The sequence below is a fragment of the Kwoniella dejecticola genome, chromosome 1, assembly GCF_000512565.2.
Source record: "Kwoniella dejecticola CBS 10117 chromosome 1, complete sequence".
Taxonomy (NCBI): Eukaryota; Fungi; Basidiomycota; class Tremellomycetes; order Tremellales; family Cryptococcaceae; genus Kwoniella; species Kwoniella dejecticola.
The window spans coordinates 329,965-342,372 of NC_089301.1; the positions used below are offsets into that span (position 1 = coordinate 329,965).

Genomic DNA, 12,408 nt, shown 5'->3' on the forward strand with positions numbered 1-12,408 from the left:
AAAGCCGCCAAGAATGGGTAGGGCACGCTTATCATCCAGGCACAGCATACCATACGTAATAGCCCAAATCATTCGAAAACAGTCGCGTGCGTAATGCAGCTCTACTTGAATGTACATGCATCAAAATACAAAAGGAAAGACATGATATCTAATTACAACTATACTCGTCCAAAAGAGTGTATGCAACAAGAGGAGGTATCGCTCAAGGCCCAAAAACGAACTGACCTAGAGCTATCAGGCGTGATATCTACAATGCGACGAGACAACGTAAATATGAAGATCGCCGCAAACCATCGATTTATTTTCTCGCAAACCTGAGAAGATCACCCTTGACCACGACGTCCAATCCCAGCTCATCATTGACATCTAAATGACTGACTCGATGCTTGAATACCCTAGTCAAGGGATTCTCATCCTCCGCTTGAGCATGATTCGAAAGACCGCATGTCCCCGTCCTGGAGAAGTCAGAGGCGGAAATTTTAGACTTGGGCATAGGTATGAGTGGGTTACCGGTGATGGTGGACCAAGCTTTGATTCTGCGATCTGAAGATGATGCGAACAACGTCTTATCATCCGGTGAAGTTGCCAGAGCCTACGTAGTGGTCATCTTATCAGCCGCAATCTCACTTAAGGTGACTGATGTGGCTTGATCACCACAAAAACACTCACGACATTTGAATGAAAGGTATTGAAATGCCCTTCGAATACTCTCAGAGGTTTATCGCCGTATCTCACATCGAACAACAGCATCTAGACGAAGGCAGATCAATCTCACTTCTGCTGAATGGGCCAACAGTGAAGCAAAGAGAACATAGTTAACTCACCTCATGGCTCATACCGCTGACTATGCAGCCCCAAGGAACCGCCGAATCGTCTAATCTCTTGACACCAACAACCGCTTTGCCCTTCACTGTCGAAGCCACCACATTCTGATGCCTTGTATTCACTCTCAGATCTTCCAGCGAGACGTTGCCTGATCGTTGACCCACATAGACCAGATCCCGTGAAACTTGATGCAGAGCTAGTGCGTCTGAGGGTAATCGACGGGGAGTCGAGCGGACACCGGAAGTATAATCTACGGTTGTAATAGCTTTCGCTCCGCCTACATAATTCATTCCCTCGGAAGTCAGCTCATACATGCCGTTCGAGGCAGGACACCAATATGACAGATGATATGATGGGAGGGAAGAGAGATTGGTCGAGACTTGACTAACCTATCGTGCAGATATCATCGAAGCTGCTAACCCCGTAGATCTCGGATCTATGCAGATCTAATTCCGAATGACTCATAAATACATTATCGAGGTTTTCTGGATCCCTCTTGAAGATGTGTAAGTGCGGATCGGGTCCTCCGGCAATAGCGCTGTTCAAGCTTATATAAGCTGACGGAGCAATGCAGGTGATTCCAACGGCGTTATGAATATGTTGAAGGGCTAAATCCGGTGACAGAACACAGAACTCACATCATCGTTAAGCGCGGTACATCATGATGCAATCCCACAAGCTACGACGGACAACGCAGAATCAGTTTTCAGCATTGACCGCTTTACAAGTCATCCATAAACATCAGTACGTACGTTCTGAGCGCAGACTGAGAAGATAGCCGTATTCCCGTTCTTATGATGCATGATCAATTTACCGTGGTCCGTCGTTGCGTAGTAAGCCTCGTCTCCGAATGCCTATATTCCAGGGAAGTCAATAATTGGGCGAATGAGCCATTCGACCCGGTCAAATTCGAATTGAGTTTCATCCAGGAAGAAAAGGGTTTGAGATGCAGGAACTAATATCATCCCCGACAAACATACCTTATACGAGGTGATGATCTCCCCATGACATCCGCACGCATGATGTTCCACATCCATCTCCAGATCGCTCAATATCTGATCTTGTGTACTATTCCATGATTCCAGGACCAATTCAGCGGCCGAGCATCCCTTCCAATGCTTTCATCTCTTATCTCTGGAGTTGGACAAAACTCACCTCAAATGCTTATCTTGCCCGGCGGCACCTCCATACCGAATCCCAAATCTACCAGTCTTCCTTATCTTCCCCACTCTGGATAATCTACTTCTCTCGTCCATTTTCCCGAATGCCGATCCCGAACCACTCCTGTTCCTCTTCATCAAGTTCGCATTCACGCTAAAGCATTCCGGCTGGGGTAAAGTGAGTTGTTCGATGTTCCTCATTTGATCGGTCCTTCGTGGGTGATTAGCGTAAACTCGGTTTTGCACCTGTTCTTGCGATCGCATCTGTTGTTGCGATTGAGCTTGACCTTGAGCTTGAGCTTGAGCGTGAGATCTGTTCATAGCCATATGCATTCTAGTGTGAGACCCAGTCCTAGGATCTAATCTCGATGATCCCGCATTTGAGCTGAAAGACGAAAATGCTGATGCTGATGCTGAAAGTGTACTGCTGTATCTTGATGGTCCAAGGCCTGAGATAGGCGATGGTAATGATCTCGTATCTTCCTCTGTCGGGATGACTATTGGCCCTTTCGGAGTAGGGAAATACCTGTTTCGAGCAGGATCATAGGTCATTCCTGGTATATTACCTAAAGGGCCGGACATCTTGCATGCGTAGGAGGCGAGGGGAAGGAGAAGACTGGCTACTGGATGTGAAGTGTGTCTTGTACGTTGATGCTTCTGAGCCCGTGAGGTAAGTCTAGTGTATTGCTGCTGATTGTGTTGCTTGAAAAGGAAGGCCGAGTAGGGATGAGCTGAGGATTGAGGATTGAAGATAGAAAAGGACGAGGCCGGTATATTGCCCCAAGACCAAGATGACTCGAAAACCACCAAGACTATCACCCAGGCGAAGACTAAGACCAGGACCAAGACGAAGGCTCAAGGTTGAAGAAGAGATCTGCTTGATAGACACGGCGGAAAAGAAGTTTGGTTCACACCATGACTTCAAGAAGTAAAGTACTCTTTCAAACCGGAAATCAGAATTCAGAATTGGGTGGCAAATGCCAAACCACGTGGGAAATCCAACCGACGCTCGGATGCGTCGCACAGAGCACAGACATTCCAATTTCTGAGATACAGCAGACATCACAAAGGGCGAAAGGCAAACGAGTATCAAGTATAAATTGACACACACAGCAAGGCGAGGCAAGGCATAGATCAAGGTAGATCGAGTCAAGAAAGAGAAAAAACCAGACAAGACAACACAAGACGAGACAAGGCACGACGAGACAAGACACGATGGCCCAACCTACTCAACCTACTCAGGCTGAGATATTCGCTGCCTTATCCGCTCAAGCATCATCCTCTTCCTCAAGACCAAAGCCATCTACTAGTACATTCGAGTCATTCGCCTCGAGCCCCATCGAACAACTCACCTCCGCCTCTACCTCCAGTACAGGGAAGAAGAAGGTGAATACTCGTAAGATATATTGTCCAAGGGAACAATGCAGTAGTATCATCTTGTTAGATGGAGTAGCTGAATTAGTTGAAGTTGAAGGATCTATCGTAAGTCCGACTGGGCGCCTCTTCTTTCTTCTTTTCCGTGTCCATATTCAATCATATTATTCCACTGCATACTACTTGACCTGGTTTCGATCCACTTATCCTTACTTTTAACATGAAGTTACTTTGCTATACTCGATCTCATATTAATTCGCTCTGCTTTACCTGGCTTTACTGAATTATACTATACTTTGCGTTACCCAATATTCACTATCGAGCAGCTTCCGATCAATGGACTAAGACTAACTCCACCCTGCCGTTTGCAGCTACCCGATGAATCCAGCTCACCATTCCCTGCCCCCTCTTCACCCCACGTATACTGGTCAATCCCCTCAGGCCCATTCGCATTCGAAAATATCGGCTTCTCGCGTCCAGACACCTCGAACCCATTGCCCCCCTTCGCTCCTAAGGATGTACCTGGAGAAGGGGAAGGACGGGTCAAGTGGTTGATCTGTGCTGAGTGCGATTTAGGACCCCTCGGATGGAGTTTCGAAGGTGGGAAAGGCGCTTGGTTGGATGTGAAGCGATTAAGATACGGCGAGATCGATCCGGCATGAAGATCGAATTGAAAGGACTTCATCGATGTGCTTTTGGGGAAAAGATAGAATAATCTATTACAGCTTAAGGAGACGAAAAGGCGAGGCGAAGAACGTAGATGTTGTAGAATACAAGACAATCCTTGACTGATCGCAGCTGGGAGAGAAGCGGTATCGTATGTAAAGCGCATTAAACGAGCACATATTACTAAATTGCATGTTATGACGATACACGATACACATGTATAAGCTACAGATAATGAACGAGAAGTACGGCAACGACTACTTTATTTTTTGAACGCACTCAAATGACTTAGAAATCCTCGATTCTTCACTTCCATTCACTACTCCTCACATCACGTCAGTTCATCTCAATCGACTTCAGATGCGGTTGAGCCATTGATCCTCTTCTCTCACTCTTGAGTTCACTCCGCTTCACAGCTCCTTCAACTCTTCAATCTTCTCACTGGCCTCGCTCTTCCCCAGATGCTCCACGTCCCCTCCTTCAACAACGCCCTTCTGCTTTTCTAGGACCTTTATAAAACCCTTCTGCTTCTCCGTAGCAGGTTCCGTACCTGTCGTCCAATTCTCTGGATGATCCAGATGACCCGCTGATCCAGGTACAGTCTCGCCTGGAGGATTGGGGATCGATTCGGAGTCGTTCTTCGAAGGCGCAGTCGCAGTCGAGGTTGAAGTCGAAGTGGAAGTCTGGACGTCTTTTGTGCCATTATTTTCAGAGGCAGATGTCGGGGTAGGATCGATCGTAGTTGGAACTTTTTCCTTGGTCGAAGTCCCAGTTGAGTTCGAAGATTCATCGAGTTTTGCTTTTTTACTAGCTCGATCTTCGTCTTTGCCTTCCTCCATTCCATTTTCAGCACCATTCCTCTTCTGTCCGTTATCAAACGCTCCATCCAGAGTTGTCTGTTTTGATTCCTTCAGATCTTTCCCATCGGCGTCCACCTCGATGACTTCATCTTGATCTTGAGAAGAAGCGAGCTCATCTACTTGACTATGTTGAGTAGCTGGGATCTCCTTCTCCTTCTCCTTTTCCGCCACCTTCTCGATCTTCTGATTATCTTCATTCTCAGTAGATCCAGAAGGGGCTTTTCGTTTCTCGCCCACTTTATCTTCCTTGACTTCCCCCTCTTTATCATTCACCCCATTCACATTTTCATCGATAGCTTTTTCGGTGTTGGTATCGGGTGCACTCGGATCTTGGTGTGTTTTCGGCTTTTCCCCCTTCTTGAGCGAATCGATAATTTCGCTCGCTTCGCTTTTACCTAGTTCCCCCTTTTCGATACCATCGCCATCCTCTACCAGCTCAGGGTGCTGTTTCTCCAAAACGGCGATGAAGCCCTTTTGTTTTTCTGTAGCGGGCTCGGAGCCTGTAGCCCATTGTTCGGGGTGGTCGAGGTGGTCGGCTGGTAATGGAGGAAGGGAGTTGGGATCGGCCATTTTGGTTTCTGCCGATGAGACAGGTCAATTCAGCAACCCGTGGCGGCGTGTGATGAGGATTGTTGAATGCACTCACTTTAGTTCTTGCTTGAGAATAGTCAACTATCTATATTATGATCAGGATGAGAGAGATGAAGGGAAGCAGAGAAAGAAAGAATTAGCTTGATTCATACTGAGTAAAGTATACGCGTGATCCCACATATATATCTCGAGAGACGGTGGTTTAGTAATGTTCAATTCAGTACTCGTAGAGTAAGATCAAACGCGTCGATCGCAGGATAGTTACGTCATTTGGTCCCGTCAACTGATTATCATGGTTGACTCAACTTCGCCAGAGTGTCTGCTGATCTACTGTAGCTGCATTGCATCGCGTCGATACTTTCCTCCTTATAGACATAGCCGTGGAGCACGATCCACTATATGTAAAGTCGAGTCTTGGAGGTAGATCGGAATTTTGGCACTCATATGTACTATCTGCTTGTCACTAGATCTTGAAGGGGGACTGACGCAGAGCCAATTCGGAGCGGTGACCGCTCACTGTAAACTACATTATACTACTTGACAGCCACATGTACATAATAACTGTCGAATTGTGTGCCTCAGCTCTCAAATACGAGCCACAGTGTCCATATATAAGGTGTTCCCGCTCCCAACTGAGATGTTAAGCGAAAGAAAGTAGATAAAAGGTAGATAGATCACCGCCACATTACTGGTACCTATCAGTGCCACCGCTTAAAGACCCTTGGTGCAGACAGAGCGCGTTTCAGATTATATGTCACCCTCCACTATGACCATGGATGGCAATGACAATTCGCGATTGCATTTCAGCTTAATTCCATGCTTGCCTTGTATAACAATACGACACCTCATTCATTTCGCAGAGCAGTATCACTTCAATCAACATGGACTCAGACCCATGGGCAGATGCGCCGTCGACTCCAAAATCACCCTCACAACCCTCCAGTCCGGCTAAAAACGCTTCTTCTCCCAAAGCCTCTTCATCCAAGTCCCCTTCCTCAGGGACACTGACAGCTTCCATACCGCCTCCATCAGCTACTCCGGCTTCGGACGACGATGGCTTTGACGATTTCGATGATTTCGGTGAGACCGCAGCTCCCATCGCCGGACCTAGTGGAGCGAATGCAAATTCAGATTTCAGCTCAGCAGGAGCAGGAGCAGGAGTCGAAGACGATGAGGGATTTGGGGATTTTGGTGATTTCGAAGAAGGTGATTTTGATGAACCCCAACAGACCGAAGGGATATCGGGAGGGAACTTTGTAGATGAACCTTTCGAACAAGCTGAACGTTGGGTGAGTCATCCCGTTGTGATCTCCTGTTGGATGGACAACGACAATCTCCCAAATCTACACGAGCCCAGAGATGAACGAAGCTGAATCTTTGTTATAGCATGCCTTGAGCCTACGTCCGTTCCCACCCAAAGGAGAGCTTTTGGACCAGCTATCGACCTTACTATCGCCCTTGTTTCAGCCGAGCGACGAATATCTCACCAAAGACCAACCGCGTATAGGCAGTGGTTTATCCCAGGTACTAGTGGCTGAAGCTAGGTGAGCTTAACAGAATACCTTATGTATCATACACGAGCTTCGATTGAGCTGAGCTAATCTGGTCATTCGCTTACTATAGCCGAGATATATACGCTCAATTGATCACTGCGCCCATGCTAAAACAACTCGACTGGACACGTTCTAGAGTCAGGCGAGAACATCTGATATCAATGGGTGTACCTGTCAATCTCGACGAAGTGAGCTATCTTCATGCTCTCTGATTTCATATCGTCCCCTCGTCTATCCATCACAAACGATATGGTACGAATATGACAAGGAGGACTCGGTCAGCTGATATCTTTCGCTCGTTCGCAGGTCGACTCTCACAGGTTGTCAGCCCTACCTCCCCTTCGCATAACGACCAACGTGAACCTCGCACCTCGTCGAGCAGATTCGCTGGACGTCAACGGACGTAATAGCACATCATCGTATAAAGGCAAATCGAGAGACGTATCTCCCAATACCGCACAGACCGTGCCTAATAGCGCGAATGGCGGACAGAAGAGAGGGATCGGCAGATTTGGGCTGGGGGAGAAACCGGATTTGAATGTGGAGAAGGCAGAGGAGTATTGCGGACTAGAGGAAGGTGAGTGCGCGGTCGTATGAGCGCGGTATACCTGTCAACATGCGTAGTCATCAAGGCGGGAGGAATCGAAATCCTGGTGTGGGCTTGAGCTTGAGATAGAGATGGAGCCGAGCTGACCGCTTGTCATTGCTCAGATCGTTTATCGCTGTTACCACTTGCGACTCTACGGAAAATACAAGCTGAAGTAGCGCAGACGTCCGCGCTGGCTTCCTCGAGGTTGGCATGGGAATTACAGTTGAAAGATGCTCAAACGCAAGACTCAACGACATAGTGAGTATTACCATGCTTTCTTGTTGTGCTTTCCATGGCTACATCATGAGTCGGAGGGCTGGGATGATCGGCTGATGGATTTCGGCGAATTAGTAACGGAATGATATCAGAACTCATCTCAAATGCCGCCAAAGTGAAATCAGCGCAAGTATCCTCCGGAGGCGTGTTCAGGAAATCGTCCGTGAAGAGACCTCAAAGCGTTAGTGGGACGGTAACACCTCGAAGGACGGGTAGTCCGGGGATGTGGTGATCTGGTAATCTGCCGCATCTGCCGCTGCGTTGTCTATACTTGTAGGAGCCTACACTCACTTGACACTCGCATCACCAACCTTCGGTGATACTCGATGATCACAATGCAGCCGACAAACATGCATGATTCCATCGTTGTATATACTCGTACATCACCTAAATTGTTGATCGAGCTCCCAAAAAGGCCTTTCGATTTTTGCATCATCAATCCCCCTGGCATTCGACTCGGAGTGGATTTCTGCTGCGGCTCACGATTCGAACCTGATTCTACTTTACTTTACTGATCTGATTCGCGCCAGTGTACTGACACCCGAGAATCACACCAGAATGGAGTTTTGACCCACAGCTGGACTGTAAGTGATGATATGAAAGAGTGGAATGGGTTAGTTGGGCATACTCATCCTTTTTGTCCTTTTTGTCCAGTGTCCAGCTACAATAATGTACTCGCATTCACTCGAAATTCGAGATTCGAAGAACCTTTGTTTGTCCGTAAAGTATATCATCATGCCTTTCCTTCCACCGTGGCTGTGGCTGATGCTTCTTGCTGTGAGCTGTATGCTTCACAAAGGAGCGAAGAACTCGATAATGTCACGCCTTCGATATCACTGTATAATAATGTATAATATCGAGTTGTTAGTCGGTTCATCGATACCTACTGTATATAATATAATACCAAAAGTACAACACCGCCCAATCGGTCTCTGTTGCTTTTGCTTATGTACCCCATATTCTCGGTGTCATCACTGTGTCGTGTACAACCTTCAGCTAACATTTGAAGCTATTGCACTTAATCTACCAATCGCAGTATGGCCGACACTCAAGGTACTACAACTAATACTCTTTCCGTGCTCTTCCCTCCAAGACATAAACGGGACATCCAATCTAACGATGGCGGACACACGTCGTTCGTCGACCACAATGAGACAGACTACATTCGGAAAGTCTCAGGAGGACACGTCGAGCTCTCTCAATTCCTCTTTTCTGGCGGAGAGAGCACACCACCCACCCATTTGGCGCCTTTCTTTTTAGGCGGGGCGACTCAGGATTTACTGGATCATTCAAAGGACCTCGCGTCTTTGCTTGTGACTCACAAAAATCGGGTCGATCCTCAGTATTACGGTACGGGTACGAGCGAGGACGAGGATGAGGATGAGGCGATCAAACAGATGGAAAAACGACTTTATATAGGCCAGCAAATCGATTGTCCCTCACGCCACATCTTCACCGTCACTTCACCCACAACCATAGTCATAGCGGAGCAGTCTGTTAACGAGCAAGCAGCACAATATCATTTCTACCATCTAGCCAAATCCCTAGCTAACAACCACCATTTCCTAAGCTCCAGCGTTCCCCCAAACATCCACACGCGATACCCCGATGAATGGACTAAAAAGATCAACTGCGCCAATCCCCATTGTGTGGAATTCACGAATCGCTGCGCAGCGATGACTTTCGATTCTGTTTACTTGGACCTGGAACCTACACTCCTGATCAATCCGTATGAGAGACTCCCGGGACATCCAGGGAACAGATTCGAATCTGTATTCATGCTTTGGCCTGAATTCAAGACACTTGCGGCCAATTCCGGCTATACCCCGAAAACTCCATCAATCCAGGTGGATGTTGCGAGAGTCGCACGGATGCGAGAATTGCGAACGAAGGGGAAATTGACGGTGGACGAGGCTGCTGAGTTTTGTCAAATGACGGAGGGAGATATTGCGAACTGGACTGCATGCAGGGAAGAAGAGATGCAGCTCAGGATCGACCTTGAGGATGAGTTCACCGACAGAGTGATTCGGAAAGGCATTGTCAGTCTTGGGCGCAGAATCCCTGGATCACTTGCATCCTACATGGAATGCGACGGCGATTTTTAAGGTGCTGCGGACGAATCACAAACAGAGAACGATGGGTGCAACTTCTGAATTACTGAATAGACTGCGATTTGTAGCGTTGGGGTCGATCTGGGCGGACTTTCATCCGTTCTGAATTCTTCGGAGAGTCCAATGCACGAATTATCAATATGCATCGGATAGTATGAACAGCATTCAGACGTCATGCCCCACTCATTCCCGTGGATGCATCATCTACAGGGTTGTAAGCACGAGGTTTTGAATCTCGGTAAAAGTACTACAGATGACCGCCACCTGAGCTGGACGTAGTACAGCTACCATCTCTGTCTGGGCAGACTATCGCCTCGCAATCTACTATTCACTCTCGCCAGCCCCAACCCGGACGCCGACTTATCTCCTTTGAGTCCGCTGGTGGAACCGGATCTTCCCAACCTATCTCTTCCAGGTACGAGGGTAGCGTCAGACGAAGATGACGCTGCAGAGGCAGTGATGGAGTTGAAAGAACCTCTTCTTGAATTCGGGGCACTCCCACTCAATCTGCCCATTCCTAGTGGAGAACTTCCTCTTGAGATGCCCGCAGCAGCAGCAGCATGTAAATTACCATTGCCACTGCCGTTACTGTTGCAATAGCTGTTGCTATAGCTGTTGATATTACCATTGCTCGCTCTCCTTCTTTTCTCGTTCCCGCTAAGGGAATTCTCGCCCGTCCACTGCACCCCCAAAGGCGCGATGTCGGGCAATGACATCGGTTGAGGCAGTGCTGCACTTTCGCGTTTCACGAAAACCGGCGGTAAGGGGCTAGGTTTCTGTGGAAGGGAAGAAGGTAGTTTAGGTAATGGCAGTGAAGCCTCGTTCGAGATCGAGGGCGAGAGGGAGGGCGAGGGGGAAATGCTTCTAGAATTTGGTCTCGATGGTAGTCTTTCGCCAAAACGGATGGATTTGCCGTCATTGCCGCTGTTGCCTGTCTTGTCCATATTGTTGTGCTTGATTGGTTTAGGCTGTAAGATACCATCACCATTATTCCTAGCACCGGCAGTAGGAGTTGTGTTTGACTTTTCAATGGCGGTCGTGGTGGGAAGTGGGAATGGAGGTGCAAACGGATTGAGCTCGTTCTTATCTCTTGAGAAAGAAGAAGAGCGTTGAGAAGAAAGCGACGAGCCACTATTAGATCTTGAGACTTTCCCAAAAGTCTCGCCATTGGGTAGTACCGGTACATCTTCTCTTGCACCCAGTCTCATGCCGAATTCCTTGAGGGAGGTGGACGACGAATTGACCGATTTCGGGAAACTGTTCATAGACAATGACTTGACCGGGAGATCGCTATTCTGGGCGCCTTGAGGTAAATGAGGTAAGTGATGAATAATTTGTTGGTCCAAGGAGTTTGGCGACTCGTTCAAGGCTCGGTCAAGGTCATGATCATGAGGGAATTCACGGGCGGTACCCTTATTGAAGCTGATATTGGCGTTGGCGTTGACGTTGACGTTGAATGGATCGGGATGTTGGAAATCCACCAAAATAGGAACCCTCCTCTCATTCTCGCCCACGGAATGATCATACAACCTGTCCGAGGGGTACATGTATTGACCTTGACCCTGACCCAGAGCATCGTAGCTCCCTCCTCTGGATACAGAGGTACGCGATCTATCACAAGGATGTTTCTCGCCTGTAGGAGGGATAGGCAGGTCCTTTGAGATAGGCTGATTATCCAATAAACTCGAATCAAATGCCCATCCCCCTCCGAATATAATTGTATCTGGTTCCCCACCATCAGCGGGTGTGGGCGTAGGACTGTGTCGCAGGATGGGCGTGAAAGAGCTCAAGCGTCTGGAGATCCTGCGTTTCGTCTCTGTATTGTGTGGGGTCGACGTGGCGAGGGACAGTAAGATTGATCGCGGGTACGAGATTGATCCTGAGCCTGACCTTGTGGTCGAGTCGCCTCGCGTAAGAGATGGGAGGGATTCGACGTGAGGGCTAAAATCTCGTTCCATCAACCATTAGCGAGGGTGCGATGTAAAACCTTTTTAACGGGCGGAATAGAGCTAAACAGCCTGCGACTCACCCTGCCGGAATGTCCGGAATGGCTTTTGCAGTAGCAATCATTCTCAATATCAACGTCTAAATCCAATGTTCTGGTATACTAGTAATATGATGCCGTAGTGGATAATTCGTGCTAGGGAACGATGAATGTTTAGTGATTCGCATGTGTATGCTCAAGGACAGTAAGGGAAATGAGCAGGAATGTCCACTTTGTTGGAATGGTATATATGTATATCTTGCAATAGCAGATCAAGTGACGTGTTCATTCCTGTTTCGCGAATTGTCAGTTGGGTCTCGTCCTTCCTTGGACCTTGGACCGATAGACAATCCCAAAGAATCGTTTGTGCTCGATTTACCGATTATCAGTATATGAACCTTATGAATGGAAGAAAGATC

At 47.9% G+C, this 12,408-nt stretch overlaps 6 protein-coding genes across 6 annotated transcripts; 3 read left to right on the top strand and 3 right to left on the bottom strand.

The window, feature by feature from the left end:
• Positions 1–298: 298 nt before the first annotated feature.
• On the bottom strand, positions 299–2,567 carry I303_100129 (uncharacterized protein; the record flags this gene model as incomplete). The annotated part of the gene is made up of 8 exons (XM_018403506.1): positions 299–592; positions 670–750; positions 825–1,102; positions 1,215–1,363; positions 1,464–1,504; positions 1,578–1,679; positions 1,806–1,893; positions 1,981–2,567. 8 exons carry the CDS (start codon positions 2,565–2,567, stop codon positions 299–301), a joined length of 1,620 nt encoding a protein of 539 aa, XP_018266160.1.
• A 633-nt stretch (positions 2,568–3,200) lies between these two features.
• Positions 3,201–4,021, top strand: I303_100130 (uncharacterized protein; the record flags this gene model as incomplete). Its single annotated transcript, XM_018403507.1, has 2 exons — positions 3,201–3,467; positions 3,731–4,021. The coding sequence occupies 2 exons, from the start codon at positions 3,201–3,203 to the stop codon at positions 4,019–4,021; spliced, it is 558 nt and encodes a 185-aa protein (XP_018266161.1).
• Positions 4,022–4,435: 414 nt separating this feature from the next.
• Positions 4,436–5,455, bottom strand: I303_100131 (uncharacterized protein; the record flags this gene model as incomplete). Its single annotated transcript, XM_018403508.1, has 1 exon — positions 4,436–5,455. The coding sequence occupies one exon, from the start codon at positions 5,453–5,455 to the stop codon at positions 4,436–4,438; it is 1,020 nt and encodes a 339-aa protein (XP_018266162.1).
• A 902-nt stretch (positions 5,456–6,357) lies between these two features.
• I303_100132 (uncharacterized protein) lies at positions 6,358–8,126 on the top strand (the record flags this gene model as incomplete). The annotated part of the gene is made up of 6 exons (XM_018403509.1): positions 6,358–6,765; positions 6,863–7,020; positions 7,100–7,217; positions 7,336–7,606; positions 7,741–7,876; positions 7,970–8,126. The coding sequence occupies 6 exons, from the start codon at positions 6,358–6,360 to the stop codon at positions 8,124–8,126; spliced, it is 1,248 nt and encodes a 415-aa protein (XP_018266163.1).
• Positions 8,127–8,931: 805 nt separating this feature from the next.
• I303_100133 (uncharacterized protein) lies at positions 8,932–9,999 on the top strand (the record flags this gene model as incomplete). The annotated part of the gene is made up of 1 exon (XM_018403510.1): positions 8,932–9,999. The coding sequence occupies one exon, from the start codon at positions 8,932–8,934 to the stop codon at positions 9,997–9,999; it is 1,068 nt and encodes a 355-aa protein (XP_018266164.1).
• A 290-nt stretch (positions 10,000–10,289) lies between these two features.
• I303_100134 (uncharacterized protein) lies at positions 10,290–12,075 on the bottom strand (the record flags this gene model as incomplete). The annotated part of the gene is made up of 2 exons (XM_018403511.1): positions 10,290–11,946; positions 12,035–12,075. The coding sequence occupies 2 exons, from the start codon at positions 12,073–12,075 to the stop codon at positions 10,290–10,292; spliced, it is 1,698 nt and encodes a 565-aa protein (XP_018266165.1).
• Positions 12,076–12,408: the final 333 nt, after the last annotated feature.